Source organism: Aotus nancymaae, unplaced genomic scaffold (assembly GCF_030222135.1).
Source record: "Aotus nancymaae isolate 86718 unplaced genomic scaffold, 86718_ANA_hifiasm-v0.15.2.pri h1tg000025l, whole genome shotgun sequence".
Taxonomy (NCBI): Eukaryota; Metazoa; Chordata; class Mammalia; order Primates; family Aotidae; genus Aotus; species Aotus nancymaae.
In genome coordinates this window covers 28767346-28793034 of record NW_026988438.1, presented here as the reverse complement: position 1 = coordinate 28793034, position 25689 = coordinate 28767346, and the positions used below count along the sequence as shown (strand labels likewise).

The window sequence follows — 25689 nt, the reverse complement described above, 5'->3', positions numbered from 1 at the left end:
TGAGTCTGAAATCTTTGGACTTGGCCTGAGCCACACTACCAGCTTCTCGGGTTCTTCAGCTTGCAGATAGCCTAGCATAGGACTTCTCTATAATCACATGATCTAGTTTCCCTAGTAGATCCCCTCTCACCCTCAATCCATTCACTCACCCATCATCTATCAATCATCCATCATCTATTCATCCACCTATCATGTATCCATCCACTATCTCTCCATCTATCATCTAACTATCATCTACCAATCTAACATTTATCCATCCATCCATCCTACTAGTTCTGTCTCCATGTAATAAACAGAGACCCCCACCTCTGCCTGCCAACGACCTTCAACTGGGTCATGGATACGGGCCATTTCCATACAATGCTCAGCCATGGAGGCCCAAGCTCTATCCGTCTCCCATGAGACAATTTCTCTCATCACCTGGACCACCCAAACAGTCTCCCACCAGGATCACAAGGTCCTCTGCTGAGGTCCAAGTAGCTGGCACCATGGATGTCCCAGATTTCTGCCCACCATCTGGGTCTGACTGAACGTCTGTATCCTGGGCATCCCTGGAATAGAATGAGGAACTGAACCTGGGTCTGGGGATTGTCTCTGTAAGGCCAACGGGTCTGTGGAGAATCCAATGCACCAGGCTGGCTCCATCACAGCTTGCCATAGTAAGCTTACCCCAGAACTGGCAACAGAAACAAAAACAGCCACCCTACTGCCCCCACGTCACTTGCAATTTCACGTTCCAGCTCGTCCGGGCTCGGGATGCGTCTTACATCTTTGTTTAATTGGCAGCTGTTTTTCTTTCTTACTGTTACACACGGTAATAACATATCATGCAATTGATAGTGTCTCAGATCTGAAGAGTCAAGGTACATACAGCGGAGGCCCTGACCTGATTCGCAAAACAATGACAGAGGTGGCGCAGTGGGGCTCACCTTACATACAGGGTAGTCTAAAATCCAGTACAGCAAAAATCCCCTGCAAATGGGGCTTCTTTGGCTTAACAAATGTACATGGTCAGCTGAGTGTGTTGGACAGAAACACTTCAAACAGCAGGAACACGAGGGATGCCAGATTCTCAGAGACAGAAAAAGTGAGACTAACTCAAGGAGGGACAGTCACGTGCCATGGCAAACAGCATCAATTGTCTGCTTGGGCAGTGTTTTTTTCTTTTCTTTTCTTTTTTTTGAGATGGAGTCTCGCTCTTGTTACCCAGGCTGGAGTGCAATGGCGCGATCTCGGCTCACCGCAACCTCCGCCTCCTGGGTTCAGGCAATTCTCCTGCCTCAGCCTCCTGAGTAGCTGGGATTACAGGCACGTGCCACCATGCCCAGCTAATTTTTGTATTTTTAGTAGAGACGGGGTTTCACCATGTTGACCAGGATGGTCTCTATCTCATGACCTCATGATCCACCCGCCTCGGCCTCCTAAAGTGCTGAGATTACAGGCGTGAGCCACCATGCCCGGCTTTCTCTCTTCTTTTCTTGAGATAGAGTCTCACTCTGTCTCCCAGGCTGAAGTGCAGTGGTGCGATCTTGGCTCACTGCAACTTCCGCTTCCTGGGATCAAGCGATTCTTCTGCCTCAGCCTCCTAAGTAGCTGCGATTACAGACGCTCGCCACCATACTCAGCTAATATTTGTATTTTTAATAGAGACGGGGTTTCACCATGTTGGCCAGGCTAGTCTCAAACTCCTGACCTTGTGATCCACCCGCCTTGGCTTCCCAAAGTGCTGAGATTACAAATGTGAGGCACCATATCCAGCTTCTCTCTTCTTTTCTACTCAGAAAAATGACTTTTGAGATTTTGCCCCATTTGGCATAAAAACAAACTGAGGCCCGGAGGAGAAGCGAGAACCACAAAGCTAGTAACAAGCAGCACTGCCAGGGCTACACCCTGGATTCAGGCCAAGGAGGGAACCGGGGCATCCTAGAGGACAAGGAAACTCACACTTACTTCCTAGATTTGGTGTATTTCTTCTTCCAGTTCTTTACCAAAACAGGCATGACTTGTTTGTTCCGATGTGTCCTCCTTGTTTAAGGACCAGAGGCCACTGCTCTCCAGGGGCTGGTGGTAGCCCCGGATGATCAACCTGAGGCCGAGACACAAGGGGTTAGGCAATGAGAGTCAATGAGAGGAGGAGGAGGATGGGGCTCACACACGCGTGCCGATACTGCACCCCAACCCCAGCACAACTGCCCGCTGCAAATGAAGGCAGCCACACAGCTGGGGATGTGTGAATGTGGATAGACATTTGCACATATTACAAGGGTATTACAGCTCATTCTGTTGGGTCATAAAGGAAAAATGGCTTTTTTTGGGGGGGTGCATAGAAAAGTTTTAGGGGAAAAAAGATGATTTAGGAGGAAAATATCAAGATGGCTCTAATTCACTATTTTTTTTAATCATTCATTCATTTTTTTTGTTTTGTTTTGTTTTTTTGAGATGAAGTCTCGCTATGTCACCCACGTTAGAGGGCAGTAGCGTGTTCTTGGCTCACTGCAACCTCTGCCTCCCGGGTTCGAGCAATTCAACTGCCTTAGCCTCCCAAGTCTGGGACTACAGGCAGACGCCACCACACTTGGCTATTTTTTTGTATTTTAGTAGAGACAGGGTTTCACCATGTTGCCCAGACTCGTCTCAAACTCCTGAGCTCAGGCAATCTGCCCCCTCGGCCTCCCAAAATGCTGGGATTACAGGCATGAGCCACCACTCCTTTATTTGGTGACAGAGTCTCACTGTGTCACCCACGACAGAGTGCAGCGGCACAATCGTGGCTAATTATTTTTTATTTTTGTAGAGACAGAGTCTCCCTATGTTGCCCAAGCTGATCTTGAGCTCCTGGGCTCAAGCAATCCTCCCACCTTGGCCTCATGAAGTGCTGAGATTATAGGCGTAAGCCACCATGCCCACCAACTTTTTAAAATTTTACATTAAAAAAGGCTAATATGGGCAAGGACCAGTAGCTCATGCCTATAATCCTAGCACTTCAGGAGACCGAGGTGGGAGGACTTCATGAGCTCGGAGTTCAAGACCAACCTGGGCAACACTGGGTGACTAACTCTACAAAAAGTAAAAATAAAAAATATTACCCAGTAATAATGGCTCACACCTGTAGTCCCAGCTACTCAGGAGACTGAGGTGGAAGGATTGCTTGAGGCCAGAAGGTGGAGGCTGCAGGGAGCCATGATCATGTCATCGCACTCCAGCCTGGGCAACAGAGCCAGACCCCCTCAAAAAAAAAAAAAAAACAGGTTGAGGGGGGATAAAAAAAAGGCTGATACGACAAAGCATTAGCAATCGTGAAAGCTAGGTGATAAGTTTATTGAGTTTTATAATAGTCTTTCTATGTGACTCCACCCAGGCTGGGTACAGTGGTGCAATCTTGGCTCACTGTAACCTCCACCTCCTGGGATCAAGCGGTTCTCCTGCCTCAACCTCCCAAGTAGCTGGGATTACAGGCACCTACCACCACACCTGGCTAATTTTTGTATTTTTAGTGGAGACAGGGTTTTACCACATGGGCCAGGCTGGTCTCAAACTCCTGACCTCAGGTAATCCACCCACCTTGGCCTCCCAAAGTGCTAACATTACAGGTGTGAGCCACTGCACTCGGCCAACTGAACACTTTTGTAATAAAAAGTTAAACACTTTCATTTTTTGTTTTAAAATAATTTCAAACGTATAGAAAAATTACTCAAATCATACTAAGAATTCACTCAACTCACCACAATTAACATGTTGCTAAGTTTACAGTAACATTCTGTCTCTATCCATTCACACACACACACACACGTGCAAACACATCTTTTTCTAAACCACTCAAACAGTTAAAGGACTATCACAGTGGCTCATACCTGTAATCCCAGCACCCTGGAAGGTTGAGGTGCGTGGATCACCTGAGGTCAGGAGTTTGAGACCAACCTAGTCAACATGATGAAAACCCATCTCTACTAAATATACAAAAATTAGCCAGGCATGGTGGTGCATGCCTATAATCCTCAGCTACTCAGGAGGCTGAGACAGGAGAATAGCTTAAACCCAGGAGGCAGAGGCTGCAGATCACGCCACTGCACTCCAGCCTGGACAACAGAGCAAGACTCTGTCTCAAAAAAAAAAAAAAAAGTTAAGATGTAGGCTCTACATATCTTTACCCCCAAAAAACTAGGGGTTATCCCCTTACAATCCAGGACATGCTTTTATGTAACTGGAGCACAATTTTCCAAAACAAGAATGAATGTTATTAGCATGCATCTGGTGTCCTGCAGTCATATACAAATTACATCAACTGTCCCAGTGACACTCTTTAATAGTAATTTGAAGAAATTATTTAAAACATCTAATCTTTTAAAAAGATGTTTGTAAAAAGTTCATAAAGAGAAGAATGAGACCAGGCATGGTGGCTCATTCCTATAATCCCAGCACTCTGGGAGACTGAGGCGGAAGAATCACTTGAGCTCAGGAGTTGGAGACCAACCTGGGCAACACGGTGAAACCCCGTCTCTGCAAAAAATACAAAAATCTGTTGGGCATGGTGGAGTGTGTCTATAGTCCCAGCTATTCGGGAGGCTGAGGCAGGAGCATCACATGAACCCGGCAGATCAAGACTGAAGTGAGCTATGACTGTGCCACTGCACTCCAGCCTTAGCGACAGAGCGAAAGCCTACCTCCAAAAAATCAAAAAGATGATGCATATTAGGGTGAAAGATTCTTCAAATAACCCCCAATAAGATATTGACAATGGGCAGAAAAAGATGTACAAAAAGTAAACCACAAGATGGCTGGGCATGGCGGCTCACACCTGTAATCCCAGCACTTTGGGAGGCCAGTGTGGGTGGATCACCTGAGGTCAGGAGTTCAAGACCAGCCTGGCCAACATGGCAAAACCCCGTCTCTACTAAAAATACAAAATTAGGGCTGGGCGCGGTGGCTCACGCCTGTAATCCCAGCTACTCAGGAGGCTGAGGCAGGAGAATTGCCTGAACCCAGGAGGCGGAGGTTGCAGTGAGCCGAGATTGTGCCATTGCACTCCAGCCTGGGTAACAAGAGTGAAACTCCATCTTAAAAAAAAAAAAAAATACAAAAATTAGCCAGGCATGATGGCGCACGCCTGTAATCCTAGCTACCTGGGAGACTGAAGCAGGAGAATCGCTTGAACCCAGGAGGCAGAGGTTGTAGTGAGCTGAGATCGTGCCACTGTACTCCAGCCTGGGAGACAGAGGGAGACTCCATCTCAAAAAGAAAAGAAGACCAGAAGGAGGCATACTAAAATGGTGACAGTGGTTGCCTCTGGGTTTTTCCTTACTACTGATATGCACATGTTTTTTTAACCCACATTGCCTATGGTGAGACGGTATTATTTTCTTAAGGAGTGGGGGACGGGATTATGTCAATAATAACTATACCTAATATTATTTTCCTAAGGAGTGGGGGACGGGATTATGTCAATAATAACTATACCTAATATTTAAAAAACCCAAATCTGTCAGGTTGAACACAATGTCTAGGCAAGAAATAAAAAATAAAAATAAAAACCCAAATCTGAAGCTAAAGCAAGAGCAGTCCAGTGTATGGCTGTCCTAGGCCAAGCCTCCTGCAGATATTTAAGCTGCTCATGGCTCATGTGTTTATCACATTCAAGGTGATGGATTTGGGAGACAGAGTTGGTGTCTCTGAGAACACATGGTCAGCAAAGGCAGATTCAAGACAACTCTGCAGAAGAGCGAAGGAGAGAGAAGTCAAGTGGGGAGCTCAGCATGTTTCATTCATTCATTCATTCATTCCCCACCACCTTCCTGAGATCTCTGGGGCCCAGCCTTACCCTGTGATCCACCAGAAGGTGAGCCTGGACAGGAACGAGGCGCTGGACTCTGGGCAAGGATTCTAGTGGAAAGAAAGAACAGGTTAGGGAGGAAGAGGGAAAGGAATGATTCAACTTTTTATCCAGGCCAGAGCTTGGCAAGGAGTAGTCAGCTGCCCATTCCTCCTTCAAGAGGACCAGTGTCAGCCTGGCGCGGTGGCTCAAGCCTGTAATCCCAGCACTTTGGGAGGCCGAGGTGGGCAGATCACAAGGTCAAGAGATCGAGACCGTCCTGGTCAACATAGTGAAACCCCGTCTCTACTAAAATATAAAAATTAGCTGGGTATGGTGGCAGACATCTGTAGTCCCAGCTACTCGGGAGGCTGAGGCAGGAGAATTGCTTGAACCTGGGAGGCAGAGGTTGCAGTGAGCCGAGATCGTGCCACTGCACTCCAGCCTGGCGCCTGGTGACACAGCGAGACTCTGTCTCAAAAAAAAAAAAAAAAAACTCACAGCAGCTCCTCTCATTTCACTCAACAGAATGTCTACCAGGCGCAACCACAATACAACAAACTATCGACCTGCCTTATCTTCTATCCCCGCAGTAACTCTAGGAACTGGTGTTACCATCATCCTCACTTCACTCATTAATTCAACAAATATTTTCTGAGCACCTACCATGTGCTAGGCACTCTACAAGGTACTACACAGGTCCCCACAACCACCTTAGGTCCCCATGACAACCTCATAAGCTGGTATTACTATTGTCCCCATTTTCCTCATTCAGGCATTGAATATTTATTGACCACCTACTATGAGTTACACATGCTACCAAAAACTTATTACTTGCATTATTTTATATCCTCATGGAATTCTATAAAAATGGTATTACTATTATCTCTACTTCATTCATTCATCCAACAAATATTTCCTGAGCACCATCCATGTGCCAAGCACCATCCATGTGCCAAGCACACCTTGAATGTGATAAACACATGAGCCATGAGCAGCTTAAATATCTGCAGGAGGCTTGGCCTAGGACAGCCATACACTGGACTGCTCTTGCTTTAGCTTCAGATTTGGGTTTTTATTTTTATTCTTAGACCTAACTTTATACAAATCTAAAGAAACAGAAATGACCCCTGCCTGTATGGAGCTTGTGGTCCACTGCAATAATCATCAGTAATACCTGTCAAGATTCTCTACTACTAATAGCTAGATATGTTCTAAGTGCTTTACACAAAATACTTTATTTAATCTTCATCCTCACCTCACAAGGTAGGTGAAAGTATTGTATCATCCCTGTTTTGCAGTTAAAAGAAACTGGGGACCAGAGATGAAATGATTTGTTCAAGGTCCCATAGCTAAAACTGGTGGAGACAGGACTGAGACCCAAAGAGTCAGGCTTGAGAGAGAGAGACATGCATCAAGTGATCACACGAACAAATGCGAAACTGCGACTTCTGGGCCTTGATATGTGTCCTAAATGTAGAGAAATATTACCAATCAGACAAAGTCAGCACATGGGGACTGATCTGGTGTACCAAGGTCAGAGAAGCTCCCCCAAGGAAGACAGTCAAGCTGGCACCTGAAAGATGAAGTAGAGGAGAACTAAGTAACGAGGAAAGGCAAGGTATTCCCAGCAGACAGCAATGTGTGCAAAGGCCTGGTGGTAGAAGAAAGCATGGCAGACTCCAGGAACCAATGGGGGCCTGAGCAGTCTACACTGAAGGCTGTCCACAGTCTACACTGCAGGCCATATATTTTGGTATTGATTCTAAGGGCAAGGGAAAGTACTGAGAGGCTCTAAGCAAATATCAAAGAACTTATTTCCCAGAGGCACGAAGATGAGCCCCAACTCAACATACAGTAGGCAAGTAAAAGGACCAACACAGAGTCCTGGGATGACAGATCAAGCCTGGCTTTCAACTCAGATGCATTCAGGTCAAAATTCTGAAACAGAAGCTTTAAGCAGGAGAGGGAAGAAAGGTCACCATGTAGCAATGCGAGCTTTAGTCAAGGACTCTACTCAAATTTCCAGCCTTGTGCAGAGATAAGGCATTTACAGAGCCCGAAAAGGCAGCATACTCTCCTCAAGTGGTTTTCCATCCAAGACTGGGCGTGCTTTTTAAAAAATACTGTATCCTGACGGGGTGTGGTGGTTCATACCTGTAATCCCAGCACTTTGGGAGGCCAAGGCAAGTGGATCACTTGAGGTCAGGAATTGGAGACCAGCCTGGACAATATGGCAAAACCCCATTTCTACTAAAAAATACAAAAATTAGCTGAGAGTGGTGGCTCTCGACTGTAGTCCCAGCTACTCGGGATGCTGAGGCAGAAGAATCACTTGAACCCAGGAGGCAGAGTTTGCAGTGAGCTGAGATCCCACCACTGCACTCCAGCCTAGGGACCCTTGTCTGTATCTGGACCCTATACCCACCAGGGATTCTGATTAAGCTGGTTTGGGATGCAACTGGGGCACTGAAACTTTGTTTTTGTTAAACGTCCACATTCTCCTTGGAAAAGTGGCTGGGGAGGAAAAGTGGCTTGCCAAGTGTTCTTGGCAAGATAAGCCAAGAACATCCTGTCACACTGGACAACAAGGAAACTAAGCATAAACGGGATTGTTACAAGGCCCAAGAGCCAAGCAGAAGTGGCACCACAGGCTAAAAAAGGGACAATTTGAGCTTTGACAAGGAGAGTAAGTGCAACGAGCTGAAACATACCATGTATATTTGTTTTGTTTTTAATGTTTGTTTCTTTTTGAGACGAAATCTTGCTTGTCTCCCAGGCTGGAGTGCAGTGGCATGATCTTGGCTCACTGCAACCTCCCTCTCCTGGGTTCAAGTGATGCTCCCGTATTGGCTTCCCAAGTAGCTGGCTAATTTTTGTATTTTTAGTAAAGACAGGGTTTCACTCTGTTGGTAACCAAGCTGGTCTTCAATTTCTGACCTCAAGTGATCCACCCGCCTCAGCCTCGCAAAGTGCTTGGATTACAGAAATGAGCCACCACACCTGGCCAAAAACCTCCATTTTTACTTAAGGTTTTAATGATTAATTTCACATTATAATGTGAAAAGTAATGAGTCTCTAGCAGTCTTATCCCAAAAACTGGGGCCAATTATAAAGCACTACTTTGCCAAGTCCCATTTTCCTTCAAATCACCTATTTTGAGTAAATACGCTAGTTTCATTTCCCAACCCTGTATAGGGGCAGTAAATACTACTAGGAAAAAAACCATAATTAGCACCAGTACAAATTCAAGGTTTCCAACCTGAGTGTAAGCATTGCTTTGTAATTTTTTTTTACCCATCCCAGGTTACAATCTCCTATTACCGCAAAATGAAATCTCAAATGTCCTCCATTCTGCATAAAACCCATGCTGATTCCTCAGTGGAAAACATCAACCATGAATTATGGGTCTCTTCACTTTACCTTCACACCACAGATTTCTGTCACACTGACTGACTGTGCTTATTACCATGTATGTCTAGCATTAGACTAGACTCCTACGGAAGAGGAACTCACATTCATTTCTTGGTCCTAAGGGCAAAACTCCAAAGTGTAATTAAGGAAAGAAATAACTCCAAGTCTTTCAAGTTCTGAATTCATGGTCCTCTAAAAAATGGCAGTGTGTACTCAAGCTCTGCTTGTTTTCCTGATCCAGTTCTCCATCTTTGGGGGTCTTACAAAATAAGTCAGGAAGTCAAAAATGTCTAGAGATTACTCCCACATGGTAATTTCTACAAATAAAACTCTTAGACCTAACTTTATACTAATAAAAGTTTCATGATAATTTTTTTTTTTCTTTTTGAGACAGGGTCTTGCTCTGTCACCCAGGCTGTAGCACAATTACAGCTCAATGCAACTTCATCTTCCTGAGCTCAAGTAATCCTCCCACCTCAGCCTCCCGAGTGCTGGGGCCAAAGGCACAAGCCAACATGTGTGGCTAATTTTTTGTAGAGATGGGGTTTCACCATGTTGCCCAGGCTGGTCTCAAACTTCTGGGCTCACAGGACCCGCCTGTCTCAGCCTCCCAAAGTGCTGGGATAACAGGCGTGAGCCACTGTGTCCAGCACCAATACCACATTTTAATGGTGTTGAGGTGGCTGGATTGAAGGAAGAAATGGGTACTCCATTTTCTTTTATTTCCCAGTCCTAAGGGGTTTTAAACACACTAATACTAAAGTTTAAATGCCCTCGAGCTGAAAAAGATATTTAAAAACTTGACAGTCTCACAGTATCTGGTTATTTTGCAACTGTAAAAATGAAATCAGAATAATCTGAGGAAAGATTTCAGAGATGTAAAGATTTTCCGAGATGAAAAGCATGATTTGCCAAATTTAAAACAGCAATAGAAGCAGTAAGTAGCAGATGAAATATAACCAAATAAAAATTAGTAACATAAAAAAATCAGTAAATGAATTATCCTGTAATTCGCATCAAAAGGACAAAATACGTTAACAAGATGAAAGAAAAAATGTTAGAAATATGCAGATCAACCTTACCAATACTATGCAGAGAAAGAAAACGGTATTTTTTTTTTTGACAAATTTATTGAGCATCGAGCATCTAATATACTACAGCCACGACACAATAGAGAATAAGAGAGAGATGGAATGTGTCTTCAAAACGTCCACATTCTAGAACAAATGAAGCTGAAGTAGTAACCAAAGAAATTACTGAAGAAAACTATGCTTATGAAGAAAGGGAGTAGGAAGAGAAGGAAAGGAAAAAAATAAATGTATACATTTTATGTTTTAGCCAAATTTAAGGCAAAGAGATTCTGATAGAATTTCAAAGATTTCAGAGAAAGTATCCTTCAAGCACAGTGAGGACTGGGTGTCTAGGGTAATCGAGTTTTTTAAAAAAAATCTGGGTGGCACTGTTTTAAAACGAATACCACATGTGGACAAGGATACAGTTAAATTGGCACTCCCATACATTTGAAGTGGGAACATAAATTGTTTTAATTTTCTAGATGTAAATTTGACGATTCCACTTCATCTACAGCTTAAGAACCTTACTAAGGTTTCTGCCAGGCATGGTAGCTCACCCCTGCAACCCCAGCACTTTAGGAGGCTGAGGAAGGCAGATCACTTGAGGTCAGGTGGATCCCCTGAGGTCAGGAGTTCAAGACCAGCCTGGCTAACATGGTGAAACTTCACCTCTACTAAAAATACAAAAATTAGCTGGGTGTGGTGGCACATACCTGAAATCCTAGCTACTTGGGAGGCCCAGTGAGCAGGGATTGTGCCATCACACTCCAGCCTGGGCAACAAAGCAATATCTGTCAAATAAATAAATAAATAGAACCTGGGCAACAAAGCGATACTCTTTGTCAAATAAATAAAATACTCTGTCAAATAAATAAATAAAATAAATAAAGCCTTAGTGAGGTTTCTTTTATGTGTGTGTGTGTGTGTGTGTGTGTGTGTGTGTGTGTGTGTATGTATATATTCCTTTTATTGCATTTTAGGTTTTGGGGTACATGTGAAGAACATGCAAGATTGTTGCATAGGTACACACATGGAAATATGGTTTGCTGCCTTCCACCCCATCACCTACATCTGGCCTTTCTCCCCATGTTATCCCTTCCTAACTCCCCACCCCTTGCTGTCCCTCTCCTAGTTCCCCACCACAGACCCCAGTGTGTGATGCTCAACACTGTTCAACACCCACCTATGAGTGAGAACATGCACTGTTTGATTTTCTGTTCTTGTGTCAGTTTGCAGAGAATCATGGTTTCCAGGTTCATCCATATCCCTACAAAGGACACGAACTCATCGTTTTTTATGGCTGCATAGTATTCCATGGTGTATATGTGCCACATTTTCCCTGTCCAGTCTATCATTGATGGGCATTTGGGTTGGTTCCAAGTCTTTGCTATTGTAAACAATGCCGCAATGAACATTCGTGTGCATGTGCCCTTATAATAGAACAATTTATAATCCTTTGGATATATGCCCCGTAATGGGATTGCTGGGTCAAATGGAATTTCTATTTCTAGGTCCTTGAGGAAGTGCCACACTGTCTTCCACAATGGTTGAACTAATTTACACTCCCACCAACAGTGTAAAAGTGTTCCTATTTCTCCACATCCTCTCCAGCATCTGTTGTATCCAGATTTTTTAATGATCGCCATTCTAACTGGCGTGAAATGGTATCTCGATGTAGTTTTGATTTGCATTTCTCTAATGACCAGTGATGATGAACATTTTTTCATGTTTGTTGGCCTCATATATATCTTCTTTTGTAAAGTGTCTGTTCATATCCTTTGCCCATTTTTAAATGGGCTTTTTTTCTTGTAAATCTGTTTTAGTTCTTTGTAGATTCTGGATATTAATTAGCCCTTTGTCAGTTGGGTAGATTGCAAAAAATTTTTCCCATTCTGTTGGTTCCCGATTCACTCTAATGACTGTTTCTTTTGCTGTGCAGAAGCTCTGGAGTTTAATTAGGTCCCATTTGTCTATTTTGGCTTTTGTTGCCAATGCTTTTGGTGTTTTAGTCATGAAGTCCTTGCCTATGCCTATGTCCTGAATGGTTTTGCTTAGGTTTTCTTCTGGGGTTTTTATGGTGTTAGGTCTTATGTCATAAGTCTTTAATCCATCTGGAGTTAATTTTAGTGTAAGGTGTCAGGAAGGGGTCCAGTTTCTGCTTTCTGCACATGGCTGGCCAGTTTTCCCAATACCATTTATTAAACAGGGACTCCTTTCCCCATTGCTTGTTTTTGTCAGGTTTGTCAAAGATCAGATGGTTGTAGATGTGTGGTGTTGCCTCCAAGGCCTCAGTTCTGTTCCTTTGGTCTATGTCTCTGTTTTGGTACCAATACCATGCTGTTTTGATTATTGTAGCCTTGTAATATAGTTTGAAGTCAGGTAGTGTGATGCCTCCAGCTTTGTTCTTTTCGCTTAGAACTCACTTGGTTATGCGGGCTCTATTTTGGTTCCATATGATGTCTAAGGTGGTTTTTTCCAGTTCTGTGAAGAGGTCACTGGTGGCTTGATGGGGATAGCATTGAATCTATAAATTACTTTGGGCAGTATGGCCATTTTCACAATATTGATTCTTCCTAACCATAAGCATGGAATGTTTCTCCATCTGTTTGTGTCCTCTCTTATTTCATTGAGCAGTGGTTTGTAGTTCTCCTTGAAGAGGTCCTTTACATTCTTTGTTAGTTTTATTCCTAGGTATTTTATTCTCTTTGTAGCAATTGTGAATGTCAGTTCGTTCTTGATTTGGCTCTCTTCAAGTCTGTTATTGGTGTATATGAATGCTTGTGATTTTTGCACATTGATTTTGTATCCCTCTGTCTCCCTCTGTCACCCAGGATAAAATGCAGTGGCATGATCTCGGCTCACTGCAACCTCTGCTTCCCAGGTTCAAGCAATTCTCCTGCCTCAGCCTCCTGAGTAGCTGGGATTACAATTATGTGCCACCACATTCCACTAATTTTGTATTTTTAGTAGAGACAGGGTTTCACCATGTTGCCCAGGCTGGTCTCGAACTGCTGACCTCAGGTGATCTGCCTGCCTCAACCTCTCAAAGTGCTGGGATTACAGGTATGAGCCACCATGCCTGGCCAAAACAGGAAAGTTTTAAATATCAATTCATTCCTTTAAAAATAACAAGAAATCTATTATATGCTAACATAAATAACACTTTAATGAAAAATAACTGTTTTCCAAAACAAATAAAACAAATGAGTGAGAAGAGTGGCATTCTTTGACATTTTTGGAAATCTTTATTTGGGAGACAGCTTGGTTCTCTGATCTGCTTCTGCATTCAATCTGTTGCAACACTGCATTTCATGTGGCCTCTGGAAAACCCTATTGCACACTTGTGAGAGAATGGGTCTGAGGCAAAAAATTACCAAGTGTTACTATAAAAATAGTTTTGACCTGGCCAACACCCCATTCTGAAAGGGTCTCAGGAAACTAGGAATAGAAGAGGCAGGCAAATCCTTGTGCAGACAATCACCTGATTTGTGTCCAAGGAAGCTCTACAGAGCAGGAGGGGATGACCTTTTCAATAAATGGAACTAAACAACATCACTAACAACAATATCATCATCATCATCATCATGTGTCATCTAGGAAAACAAACTGACTCCATCTTACACCACACACACAAAAATTCCAGAGATTGTTGATTTAAATGTGAAAGGCAAACAATAACAGAAAATAATGTACATTATCTTCACACAGAGATACAAAAACTCCTAATTACAAAGGAAAAGTCGGGTATGTTTGACTACATTAAAATTAAGATTTTCTTTAATCAGAGAAATGCAAATCAAAACTACAATGAGATACTATCTCACTCCAGCTTAAATGGCTTTTATTAAAAAGATAGGCAACAGATGATGGTGAGGATGTGGGGAAAAAGGAACCCTTGTACACTGTTGTTGGGAATGTAAATTAGAACAATCGCTATGTGGAGGTTCCTCAAAAAAACTAAAAATAGAACTACTGTGTGATCCAGCAATCCCACTACTGAGTATACACCCAAAAGAAAGGAAATGAGTACATTGAAGAGATTTCTGCACTCCCATGCTTACTGCAGCACTATTCACAATAGCCAAAATATGGAATTAACCTAAGTGTCCTTCAATAGTATGAATGGATAAAGAAAATGTAGGACTTACACACAATGCAGTAATATTCAGCCATCAAAATGAATGCAATCCTGCCATTTGCAACAACATGGATAAAACTGGAGGACATCATGTTAAGTGAAATAAGCCAGGCACAGAAAGACAAACATTGCATGTTCTCACCCATATGTGGGAGCTAAAGAAAAAAACTGAACACATGTAGACAGAGTAGAAGACAGGAAGGGAAGTGGGAAATAAGGAGGGATGGGTGAATGGTTACAAAAATACAGTTAAAAAGAACGAATAAATCTAGTGTTTGGTAGCATAATAGGGCAACACAGTTAACAGTAATTTATTTTATATTTCAAAATAACTAATAGATTAGAATTGGAATATTCCTAACATGAAGAAATGATAACTGTTTCAGATGATGGCTTACCCTAATTTGATAATTATGCATTGCATGCTTGCATCAAAATACCACATCTACCCCATAAATATGTTTGGTTATTATGTATCCATAATAATTAAAAATTAAAATTAAAAATTTTTCTGTTGGGAGGCCAAGGCGGGTGGATCATGAGGTCAAGAGATTGAGACCATCCTGGTCAACATGGTGAAACCCCATCTCTACTAAAAATACAAAAAATTAGCTGGGCATGGTGGCACGTGCCTGTAATCCCAGCTACTCAGGAGGCTGAGGCAGGAGAACTGCCTGAACCCAGGAGGTGGAGGTTGCGGTGAGCCGAGATCGCGCCATTGCACTCCAGCCTGGGTAACAAGAGTGAAACTCCGTGTCAAAAAAAAAAAAAAAAAAATCCGTTAGCGAAGAGATACCTTTAAGAGAATAAAATGGCTAGCCACTAGCTAGTAAAAGATAGCTGCAACACAGATATGGGGTAGGGAGGGGAGGGGATCAATATATTTATCCCTTATACAAACCAATAAAACAAAGAACACCTACCAGAAAATTAGGCAAAAGACTTCAATGAGCTCTTCAAACAGAAGACATCCAAATGGCCCAAAAAAATAGAAAATAAAAAATAAAAGACTATTTAACCTCATTAGTAATCAGAGAAAAGGCAAATTAAAACCAAAGTGTAGTGTTAATTAGTACAACCACTTTGGGAAACCATTCTGTCATTTCTAATAATGTTAAATACTCCCCTACCCCATGACCCAGAAATACACTCCTAGATATATACCCAAGAGAAATAAGTATAAATAAGAATGTTCATAGCAGCTTAATTCACAATATCAAAACCTAGCAACAATCAATAAGAAAACGAATTTTAAAACTGTAATATAATCATACAACAGAACTCAGTAAGAAAAAAAAGGTAACCAACAACTTGGATAAACTGCAAAAAACCATTATGCTAGACAAAAGAAGCCAAACACAGTAGAGTCCATGCTATCTGAGCTCATTTATGTGAAGTTCAAAAACAAGCAAAACACATGTATAGTGGCCGAAGTCAAAATAGTGTGAATAGAATAGCAGCTTCTTTCTGGAAAAGAGCATGAGAGAACTTTCTGGGGTGATGTAAATATTCTATATCTGGTTAGTGGTTACATAGATACATTTACATGTAAAATATTTTTTCAGGCTGTACATTTTCGTATTTTATTGTCTATGACATATACCTCAGTTACACACAAAAACCCATTATGTACCTACCAGAATGGTTAATAATATTTAACAGATTGACAATTCTAAGCCTTAGCAAAGAGGTGGGTAAGCAAGAATTCTCACACACTGTTGGTAGGAATCTAAACTAGTGCAACCACTTTGGAAAATAGTCTGGCAGTACTAAGTAAAACTGAAGATATACAAAAATGTTTATAGCAGCAGTATTCATAATTACTGTAAACTGGAGACAAATATCCATCAGAAAGAGAGTGAAAGCTGGGCATGGTGGCTCACAACTGTAATCCCTGCACTTTGGGAGGCCAAGGCAGGTGGATCACCTGAGGTCGGGAGTTTGAGATCAGCCTGGCCAACATGGTGAAACCCCGTCTCTATTAAAAATACAATAATTAATGGAGAGTGGTAGTGCACACCTGTAGTTCCAGCTACTTGGGAGGCTGAGGCAGGAGAATTGCTTGAACCCAAGAGGCAGAGGTTGCAGTGAGCCAAGATGGCACCACTGCACTCCAGCCTGGTGAAAAAAGTAAAAACAGTCTCCGGAAAAAAAAAAAAAAAAGAGAGAAAAAATGAATACATCAATTGTGTTAGATTCCTAAGAGTATTATTCAGCAATGACTAACAAACAAACTACAGCTCCATAAAACACAGGTGAATCTCACAAAATGACACTGAGTGAAAGCAGCCAAATAAAGAAAACAAACTAAATTGTTCCATTTATATAAAGTTCAAAGAACAGGGAAAACTAAACTACCAACTTTGGGTGCGATCTTAGAAAAGCAAGAAAATGGCTCTCACAAAAGTCAGGAGAGAGGTAACATTTTTGAGATGGAGGAGGCATATAGTTGATTAGGGGGAAGTTAAGGGAAGGTTTTCAGGAGCACTAGCATTGGTTTATTTAATGACCTGAATATAGGTTATACACAGTTACGCCTTGTTGATTACAACAACAAAAGATGCACCGCTCAATGATTTTTCTGTGTGCACGGTTTTCTTCTTGAGAGGGAGTCTCATTTTGTCGCCCAGACTGGAGTGAAGTGGCACAATCTCAGTTCACTGCAACCTCTGCCTCCTGGATTCAAGTGATTCTCCTGCCTCAGCCTCCCAAGTAGCTGGGATTATAGGCACCTGCCACCACACTCAGGTAATTTTTTGTGTTTTTTAAGTAGAGATTGTTTCACAATGTTGGCCAGACTAGTCTCGAACTCCTGACCTCAGGCAATCCACCCACCTTGGCCTCCCAAAGTGTTGGGATTACAGGCGTGAGCCATCATGCCCAGTCAGCGATGCCTTTTGTTAAGATAGTAAACAGCATTTTTAGAGGAAGAATATGAAATAAATCTTGGACATGGTGAATTTAGAATACCTTTTAGACATCCAAGTAGAGATGTCCAATTGGCAATTAGGTATTAGCAGACTGAGTTCTCAACAGCAGAAGTTGGGATAGAGATAAAAGTGTTGGATTTGCCCATAACTGAGGCCATGGACATGGCTGTGACTGCTTAGGGAAAGAAGAATGACAGAAGGGCTTAAGGCTGATTGGTGGAACATCAACATTGAATGGCCAAATACAGGAGAATAAGCCAGAAAAAGAGAGAGGGAGAGGAAGAGAGGGAGGGAGGGAGAGAAGGGGGGAGGGAGGGGGGGGGAGGGAGAGAGAGAGACAGAGAGAGAGGGAGGGGAGGAAAATGAAGAACATGTCGTGAACCATTAAGCAAGAAGAAAGAGGGTCTCAAGAGTAAGAAGTCACTCTCTGCAGGATGATGTGTAGCTGAGGAGTGGCAGGGGGGTTGGGGGGGCATGGATTGTGTGTAATTCTCAGCAAGTCAGTTGTTACTCCACTTCTTTCTGGCTGATCTGACACAGGCAACAACCAAACAGAAAACCAATGCTTCTGAGAATGGCTGCAAGTTTTTATGTGCTGTCTTTTGAGGTGAGAAATCAAGCCTGAGCTTTTCTTTCTCCTGATTCTCAGGAAGGAAGAAGGCAGATGTGAGAACACTGACTGGGTCTGTGTGTCACTGGGAAGCATCACTGTTAAAACGGCAGCACATAAATGCAAGCTCACTTTTCTCCTTCTTCCACGTGGCTGAAATGGTTGAGAAGGTTGTCACTCCTGCCTGTAACCCCCACTGTCAGGGATAGCCAGGGCCAAACCTACTGCTTGGGCAGAAGAGGCCAGGGCAGGTATCCAAGGCCAGATCAGCAGTCAGCCAGGGCAAATGGGCACTCTGGTTACATGACCCAGGGCAACTGTCAGAAAGGAGTTAAATGTGGGGAAGATCTCGGTGTGTTTGAGAACTGGGGAGATGAAAAGGGTTCATCTCACGGCCTGCTTTAGTTTGAAACAATTTAAGCTTAACTAGATTCCAAAAAAACCCAGCATTTCCACATGAACTAGCTGGGCTCATTCCAGTCTTCTACCCCTGGAGTTTGCTGTCCAAGTACTAGTTAAGAATAAAATACACAGGTCCTTTTGTTTTCCATTTGTCAAGGCAAATATTTAATACAAATATTTCTCCCATGGACCCTACAGACTTGAAAACAGTGGCTGCAGATTGGGGACAATTCTGATATTCCAGGAATCCCTGACTAGAATAATATGAAATTACCATAATTTCTCAATTTCTAGTGCCACACACATATATTCCATCACACACACACACACACACACACACACACACACACATATAGAGCGGGCCTACCTACCTCTCAGAAAATTGCACAGATTCAACAAGAACAAATAGTAATTAATGTGTTCTTTAATGGCTAGTGAATAATAATGTTAACTAAAACAAAAACAAGTATTATTGTTAAATCCACTATTGTCCCCCACCAAATATTTAAATCATGAAGTCTAAACTGACAGAACAGCAAATTAATACCATCCTTTGGGAAGGAAATCTGGTGATATATGTTAGAAACCAATCCTGTTATTTGTTGCTTTTTTTAAAAAATGACAAAAAAAAATTACAAAACACTGTTTCATAAATCATAGTATATTCTTACAATGAATACTATGTAAGCACTTTAAAAATGAGATGCTTGTGTGAGAACTACCTTTGAAGGAGACATAAGGTATTTACAAATTATTATATTGAATGATAGCTAGTATTTATGGAACACCTATGTATTAGGGCTGTGCTGACTGATTGTACACCTGCTGTTTAATTTTATAATAACCTTACAAGGGAGGTGGCATACTAACCTCATTTAACAAATAAAATGGAAGCGGAGGCTTAAGTTTATTATTTAGTATCACTGAGGGAGGACATAGCAGAATCAGGATTTAAAACCATGAAACCTTGATTTCAGAACCTATACTTCCACTCACTGTGCCAGTGTGTCATAAAGTATACATACTTTTGAATAAAACATTATTTAATATGCATCAATGTTACTTATTTCTTAATATACAGCAATGTACATAAAACGTTATGTATTTATGTAATACACATCAATGTACGAGTTCACAGCTCTTATCACTAAGGATTTTTGGATTTCTTTAGTAAATTTTAAGAAAACTATTATGAATTAACAGTACAGATGATACAAATATATAGCAAAAGTAACAAGGAGGCACATCAATGACAAAGTTTGGAGAACAAAACTCTCACCTTCTCAAAAAGTACTTTCTTCTTTATATGCTAAAATTTTGTATGAAATTTTCACAACAATTATGTATTACCTCAGAGTTTTTTCAAAAAATAAAACAACCCCCCGGAAACATTTTTCAAATAAAACAAGAGTAAAATCACTATCTTAATGTGTACTCTCAGAAACTAGAAACATCCTTCTTATCTAACATAAGAGTTAAGTAGTTATCAACTTGATTAAATAGTCCTTGATCATTAAATTAATGACAATAAGAAAAAGAGATCACACTATACTGCTAATTGTTACAAGAGCTTGAGTATACATATACCATATATTATGATAAAGTCTCTTCAGACCCAAAATTAAAGGTGAAAAGAGAAATGAAAACAGGAAGAGATGATATGAGGCTTTTCCCTCAATTAATTTACTCTAATACTATCTTTGTAATACAGTTGCTTAGATCAAAACAGTGCTACAATGAGCAGCTAGGTTAAAACCATTATCAGAGAGGCAACTCCAGAATAAACAGATACAGTATGCTCCTTGATGGAAAGACCTGCTAGTGAGAACTGACTCCTTCCCATATTCATCTATAAATTTAGCACAATTCTAATCATAATCTCAATGGGATTTGTCTTAAAACTCATCAAAATAATTCTAAAATTTACCAGAAACAGTAAATTCATGAGAATAGCTAAGAAAAATCTGAAAATGAGCATATTTGCCCTATCAGACATCAAACTTCTATAAAAAGTCACAGGGGAGTGGACGTAATGGAATAAAAACAGACAGACCTGTCACTGGAACAGAACTGAAAATCCAGAAAGAGGCCTTATGGATGCAGGAAGACCTTGTGGCATTTGAAACAGGTCAGTGAACTGAGAGACACAAAAGCCTATCCATTTGGGAAAAAGCTAGATTCCTACCCTCACACTAGACACAAAAGGAAGTTCCATACAAACTAAATGAGTTCAGTGTGAAAAAAAATTTTCGCATAAAATATATGAAAATTTTTTAAAGATAATCTTGGGATGGTAGAGATTTTGCTAAACAATTAAAAAAAGCTATAAAGAAGTGAAAGATTTTCAAGTTAAATAATGAAGAATTTTTTTAAGTGAAAGATCTGACCACATAAGTTAAAACTTCTATATAAAGACACCATAAACAAAATTAAAAGACAAGTGACAAATGAGGAGAAAATACATGTAAAACATATAACAAAAGATTAACCATTATGATATCTAAAGAACTCCTATAAAGCAATAAGAAAGATAAATAACCCAGAAGGAGGAAAAATGGGCAAAGGTATGAATAAGCAATATCCAGAAGATTAACGTTAACACCCAGTAAACTACAATCTAGGGGATTAAAGAAGTCATGTTTTTAAAAACTAACAAATTACACATATTTACATGATATCAGAATAGGAAATGCCCTTCTAAACTTGAATCTACAGACAAAAATTAGCCAAGAAAAACCATTAAAATTTTCATAGACTTAGGAAAGACCTTTGTACTAGCATTTGTCTAAATCAATGTGAAAAATTCTAAGATTTATCTAAGCAGGAGAAGAGAAGAAACACAGTTAATAAAAATGTGAAAACCTCATTATCAAACAAGGTGATTATAAACTAAAAAATACTTTTTTAAAATGTGAAAACCATTAAACCTCGCTGATGCTTGGAGAAAATGCAAATCATTTTGACATGACAGTTTTCATATATCATATTGGCAAGTATCTTAAAAAGTGAGAATGCCCAATACTGGCAAGGGTACAGGGCACCCAATATTCTCTCACATTACTGGTAGAATTTTTAACAACATGGGAAAATAGTTGTGTGGTTTTTTTTGTTTGTTTGTTTTTTGAGACAGAGTCTCACTCTGTCACCCATGCTGGAGTACAATGGCATAATCTTGGCTTACTGCAACCTCCGCCTCCCCGGTTCAAGCAATTCTCCTGCCTCAACTCCCAAGGAGCTGGGATTAATTTTTGTATTTTTAGTAGAGACGGGGTTTCACTATGTTGGCCAGGGTGGTCTCAAACTCCTGACCTCAGATGATCCACACACTTCAGCCACCCAAATTGCTGGGATTATGGCCATCGCACGCAGCCATAATATGTTTAGTGAGGAAAAGACATATTAAACATAAAGTAAGATCTCAACCATGTTCTAAAATAATATATTTTATGAGTACCTTTATGCCAGGGACCAGGACTGTTTACATGTACTAGTGCACTTCATATTCACAATAATACTATGAGTTGACACTATTATTACCCTCATTTTATGGAGGAAGAAACTGAGACAACAGAACAAGTGACGGAGCCAAGACTTCAACTCAGGTTAACTCTAGAGTCTCAGATCTTAACTACTAGCACAGTGTACAGAAATTAATTAAAATCTTTAAACACAGTGGAGTTGAGAATACTGTCTAATTTCCTATTTGGTCATAAATTTTCTACTACTTTACTTTTCAAATACACAATGATTTTTAAAAGGATCAATAATCACAAGACAGCAACAGTGTCCCTGAAATTCCCCTAGAGATGCTAACTACAAAATAAACTTATAAATCATAATCCAACAGCTGTAAATATTTTAGTACAAGAACATTTTTCTAAATGAATTTCATGTGGATCTATAATGTAAGAAACAGATTAAAGCAGTATTTTATTCTATCAGTGTATTTTAAAGCTCAAATGTGGCTCATGCCTATAATCACAGCACTTTGGGAGGCTGAGGCGAGCGGATCATTTAAGGTCAGGAGTTTGAGACCAGCCTGAACAACATGGTGAAACCATGTCTCTACTAAAAATACACACACACACACAATATTAGCTAAGCGTGGTGGCACATGCCTGTAGTCCCACCTACTCAGGAGGCTGAGGCAGGAGAACAGCTTGAAGTTGGGAGGAGGTTGCAGTGAGCCGAGACTATGCCACTGCATTCCAGCCTGGGCGACAGAGTGAGACTCCATCTCAAAAAAAAAAAAAAAAAAAAAAAAAACCTCTCATGTAGAACATGTATAATGAGAACAATAAAATTCTTCTGATGAATAGAAACTTAAAATTGAAGATGATTAGGCAGTCTTATGTCAAATTTGTTGTGTTTTGATTGCATGGTATCAAGAAACACCTCATTCACAAAGATGAGTAGATGATAAAGCATGTTTTGCAAATGATAAAGAATGTTTTCTGTGTGTTTTTTAAATAGTACATTAATGCTATCTAAGGATTTAATTATACCTGTCCAGAAGTTTTGAAAGTAGAACATTTCTAAATTAATTCTGTAACAATGTTAAGGAATGTGAATACTTGGTAGTTGTAAACTTTTTGGTAAAAAATAAAATCTTTACAATATGTACTAATGCTGACATATGCATAAAGCAGTCACGTTATTGCATAATGCAATTAGTTCTCATAGTACTGAATGTGCTTATATATCGTTACCGGAGCAAACAAGCACCACCCTAAAATTTCAACATAAAACTACTGTCTTACTAATTAATAACATTTTTATTCTTTCTGAGGAGGAAAAGAAAAAAACAGTTTTAATTAAAAAATAAAATGCCTTCTTTTTTCCTGAGACAGTCTCGCTCTGTCACCCAGGCTGGAGTGCAATGGCATGATCTCAGCTCACTGCAAGCTCCACCTCTTGGGTTCAAGCGATTCTCCTGCCTCAGCCTCCCTAGTAGCCACCCCACCCAGCCTAAAAAATAAAATGGTATTTAAAAAGTTTCAAGTGTATACACACAAAGTGACAAACTCTATTCCAAGGATTGTTGTCCTGGGTATGAGCATTATAGACAATTTATATTTTTTTTTCCTTTTGCTTATTTTCTCTCAAATATTCTAAATGCATTACTTTTTTTTTTTTTTTTTTTTTTTTTTTGCTTTTTTACTTCTTGTTTTATTTTGAGACAGAGTTTTGCTCTGTTGTCCAGGCTGGAGTGCAGTGGTGCAATCTCAGCTCACTGCAACCTCTGCATCCCAGGTTCAAAGCAATTTTCATGCCTCAGCCGCCTCCCAGGTGGCTGAGACTACAGGTGCACACCCCACCATACCCAGCTAATTTTTGCATTTTTGGTAGAGATGGGGTTTCACCATGTTGGCCAGGCTGCTCTCAAACTCCTGACCTCAGGTGATCTACCTGCCTCAGTCTCCCAAAGTGCTGGGATTCCAGGCGTGAACCACCATGCCTGGCCAACTTTTTATTTTAAAAGTACTATAATTACAAACCACAGGAATTTGCAAAAAAGTACACAGGGAGGTCCCAAGTACGCTCGCCCAAATTCCTCCACTGTTTAAACTTATGTGACTCCAGTACTCTGTTGCCAACAGGAAACTAACCTTGGTACAATATAAGTGTATTCAAGTTTCAACAGTTTTGTATGCAAAATGGGACTTGAGAATGCTAGGATTTGTATGCAGTGTGTGTGTGTGGTTGTATGAAATTTTATCACATTTGCAGCTTTGTATAATCACACCTGACATACAGAAATGTTCCATGCCTACATAGCTCCCTCATACTCCTTCACTTTATAACCACACCACCCCTCACCTCCCATTCCCAACTCCTAGCAACCACTAAATCTGTTTTCCATCTCTGCAGTCTTGTTATTTCAATAATGTTACATAAATGCAATCATACAGTATGTAACTTTTAACTCTCTCCTTTTTTTTTTTTTGAGATGGAGTCTTGCTCTGTCACCCAGGCTGGTGTGCACTGGCTCAATCTTGGCTCACTGCAATCTCTACCTCCTGGGTTCAAGTGATTCTCTCACCTCAGCCTCTCGAGTAACTGGGATTACAGGCGTGCACCACCACACCTGGCTAATTTTTGTATTTTTTGTAGAGACATGGTTTCGTCATGTTGGTCAGGCTGGTCTTGAACTCCTGACCTCAAGTAATCCACCCGCCTTGGCCTCACAAAGTGCTAGGATTACAGGCGTGAGCCACCGCACCCAGCGTTCACTCAGTATAACTCTCTTGAGATAACCTGGCAGTACAAATCAGTTGTCCTAATATATTAAAATTTAGCATAATATGCACCTGAGCATATATAAACATTTATAACATTTTAAAGTTTAAAACATTAAAATGTGAATCAAAGGCATATGAAATCCCTGTTTCACTGACACAGAACAAGGATTCTGAGATACAAATTTTGAAAACTGGTAATCTAATACATGTCTAGTACAATCCATTACAGGTTGAATATTCCTTATCTTAACACTTTGGGGTACAAATGCTTTGGATTTGGAATTTTTTCAGATTTGGGAATATGTGCATTATATACCAGTTGAGCATCCCAAATCTGAAAGTGCAAAATCCAAAATGTTTCAAAATCCCAAAACTGTGAATGCCAATATGACACTCAAAGGAAATGCTCACCAGGGAATTTCAGAGTTTGGATTTTCGGATTAGGGATCCTCAGCTTGTACAAGCACTTTACAGAACAAAGGCCCAGGGCTCAGTGCTATGTCTTATCAGTGTTTACAAGAATACATGGTTTACAAGAACACCTTGTTTTGCACTTTTTATGGCTCCAAGCTCTAGATTCCGGTTCTTTCCCAATCCAGTTGAGTATGTTACATTCAAGTATGACCACTTGCTCTTCTTCTCAAGTGACCACAGTTTGCCACCCTTTCAAGTTCTTCCTAATGATCAAGGAAATGAACCCTTAAATTTCCAGACCTGTGTGGTGCTTTAGCTAGCACCACACCTCAGGTCCAATTCTCCCATTTCTATGTGCGGCAGGTCCACATGACAAGGCCTCCCTCAGAAAGAGCTACCCCAACCTAGGACAGATTCAAACAAAGTTTTCTCCTTCTCCCTCCCTCCAGGTGCCTAGATTCCCTATCTCCTTCCTCCCTAGGAAATAGCTCACTCCGACTGCCTGTCTTAGCTAACTGGGTGTGACAAACCAAGTCCTCGCACCTTCAGGTTTAGAAGGCAAACACTCCAGGAACTTACTTCTCGAATACCAATACCTTCACAGTAATTTCCCTGCCTTTCCAAAGAGTGCTCTAAACAGGTAAAAGCTATAATACAAAC

General features: G+C 40.9%; 1 protein-coding gene and 1 long non-coding RNA gene across 11 annotated transcripts in view; one reads left to right on the top strand and one right to left on the bottom strand.

Moving 5' to 3' along the window:
* Positions 1–25689, bottom strand: part of PDE1C (phosphodiesterase 1C) — a 613256-nt gene that overhangs the window by 37158 nt on the left and 550409 nt on the right. For all 8 annotated transcript variants that reach the window (XM_064380482.1, XM_064380481.1, XM_064380483.1 and 5 more), the window contains exons 19-20: positions 5816–5877; positions 1951–2086 (exon numbers count right to left, since the gene is read on the bottom strand). In XM_064380482.1, the coding sequence (XP_064236552.1) occupies positions 1985–2086; positions 5816–5877 (164 nt within the window). In that variant the 3' untranslated portion in view covers positions 1951–1984. The remainder of the gene's footprint in view (positions 1–1950; positions 2087–5815; positions 5878–25689) is intronic.
* Positions 1–25689, top strand: part of LOC105732848 (uncharacterized) — a 124707-nt gene that overhangs the window by 50752 nt on the left and 48266 nt on the right. The window lies entirely within an intron of this gene.